The sequence below is a fragment of the Ipomoea triloba genome, chromosome 4, assembly GCF_003576645.1.
Source record: "Ipomoea triloba cultivar NCNSP0323 chromosome 4, ASM357664v1".
NCBI lineage: Eukaryota > Viridiplantae > Streptophyta > Magnoliopsida > Solanales > Convolvulaceae > Ipomoea > Ipomoea triloba.
The window spans coordinates 32,735,555-32,737,223 of record NC_044919.1 but is presented as its reverse complement, the minus strand read 5'-3'; the positions used below and the strand labels follow the sequence as shown (position 1 = coordinate 32,737,223).

The 1,669-nt window shown below is 45.8% G+C and overlaps 1 protein-coding gene across 1 annotated transcript in view; it reads right to left on the bottom strand.

The window, feature by feature from the left end:
- The window catches only part of LOC116016180, a 3,107-nt gene extending 1,491 nt beyond the window's left edge, over nt 1-1,616 (bottom strand). The window contains exons 1-2 of the mRNA XM_031256343.1: nt 594-1,616; nt 65-513 (exon numbers count right to left, since the gene is read on the bottom strand). Of these exons, the coding sequence (XP_031112203.1) occupies nt 65-513; nt 594-1,533 (1,389 nt within the window). The 5' untranslated portion in view covers nt 1,534-1,616. The remainder of the gene's footprint in view (nt 1-64; nt 514-593) is intronic.
- Between the last annotated feature and the right edge of the window lie 53 nt (nt 1,617-1,669).

Genomic DNA, 1,669 nt, shown 5'->3' with positions numbered 1-1,669 from the left:
AAAAAAAAAAAAAAAGAGGATGTAGAGAGCCAGAACGATTGACAATCAGAGGAGAAATACGTACGTAGGATAAGTGTTGGGCCATCTTTGCGGCGACCTCTTCATTGGTATCACTGACGACACTCGCAGGTGGGGGGCCTAGCTCGGACAGTAGGTTGAACATTTTTGGTAGATCAGCCGTCCCACGAACAAGTGCACGTACGTGAGGGGGTCCCTCTTCCGCAAGTCGAGGCATCTCACGATTGGTTGCGAGTGTACTACCAGGAACCTTAGTTTCAACCTCAACCTCACCTAGAGGACGCTTGCCCAATGACGAAGAAGGAACTGGAGCGATAGAAGAACTAGACGGAGGGGGTCCAATGGGTAACTGGTCGGTCTCGTGGTGGTCAGATGGTGCGGACTTCCTTTTCAGAGTGATCTTCGATGATTGAGACTGATCAATACCGAATGACGACTTCCCCCCAGCACCTACAAATTCCTCAAGGTCAGGGTCAAGGTCCATTGCTAGATGACCTGCAAGATAAGTAACAAAACAAGTGAGGAATCAAAGGCAATAACAAAGCAGATTGCATAATGTCACACGTCCAACTCACCATCTGGGACAACCTGACGTTGAACCCCATACATCGGAGGGGGTAGATGAGCTGCAGCCAATGCCTCTGGAGAGTGATAATTATCCCAAGAATAGCACTCCGATGAAATCTTCTCGACTGCATCCTTGATCTCTAAAGTCTCAGGTGGTAGCACGCACTTGCGCATTCGACGAGACCACTCATTTTTGAAAGGCACCCCGTCTTTCAAAAACACTCGAAGAAACTTCCCCCTCCACTTACGGTTGTTATCAGGCAGACCAGAAACTTTTCCAAACAACCCGCGACATTGAATGATCACGAAGCTGGGGTGGCAATTCTTCCCCATAGTCTTTACAAGATGGAGGAAGTTGAACAAATCGATCGTGCAAGGAACTTGATGACGTGCACAAATTTGAGGGAAGCACGCAAGTATACGATGACCATTTGGCGCCACTTGGCTTGGAACTATGCCATAATAATTCACAAAATCAACAAGGAAAGGATCAAGGGGGATACGCATACCAGCTTTCAGCGAATCCAGATGGACACCTATCCATTTCTTGTAATGACAAGAAACGATGTTAGTCAGGCGTCGGTCAACCTCGTAACGGATCCCTTCTCCAATCAAATCTGCAAGTTGCTCCTCCTCCTTGGGAGATATTTCAACCGGAGTGGCAAAAGCTCCTTTGGGATCCAACTCGACGTAATCACCACTTGGCGTGATACTTTTGCTCGTCGAGGTTTCTTTCACCTTGCTCGAAGTGGAGTCGTCCGTTTGGATTTTCCTTTTCTTCAAAAGAATTTGTGAAGGGACAGATTGTGTGGGGGCGACAGGACGAGCCCTCACTTGTTGAGCATCGTCAGAACGATTCGGTGACCCACCCTCGGACACACAAAATTCATCCTCAATCAAATCATCATAATCATGGGCAAAAACGTTTTGGCTATCATCTTGCGACATGCTACACAAGTAAGGATGCGAGCAAATCAACAACAACGGTAAACCGTCAATATCAACAAGTAGTATGTTTTTTATCTTTGGGAACCAAGTTTAAAAAAAAAAAAAAAAAAAAAAAAAAAAAAAAAAAAAAAAAATT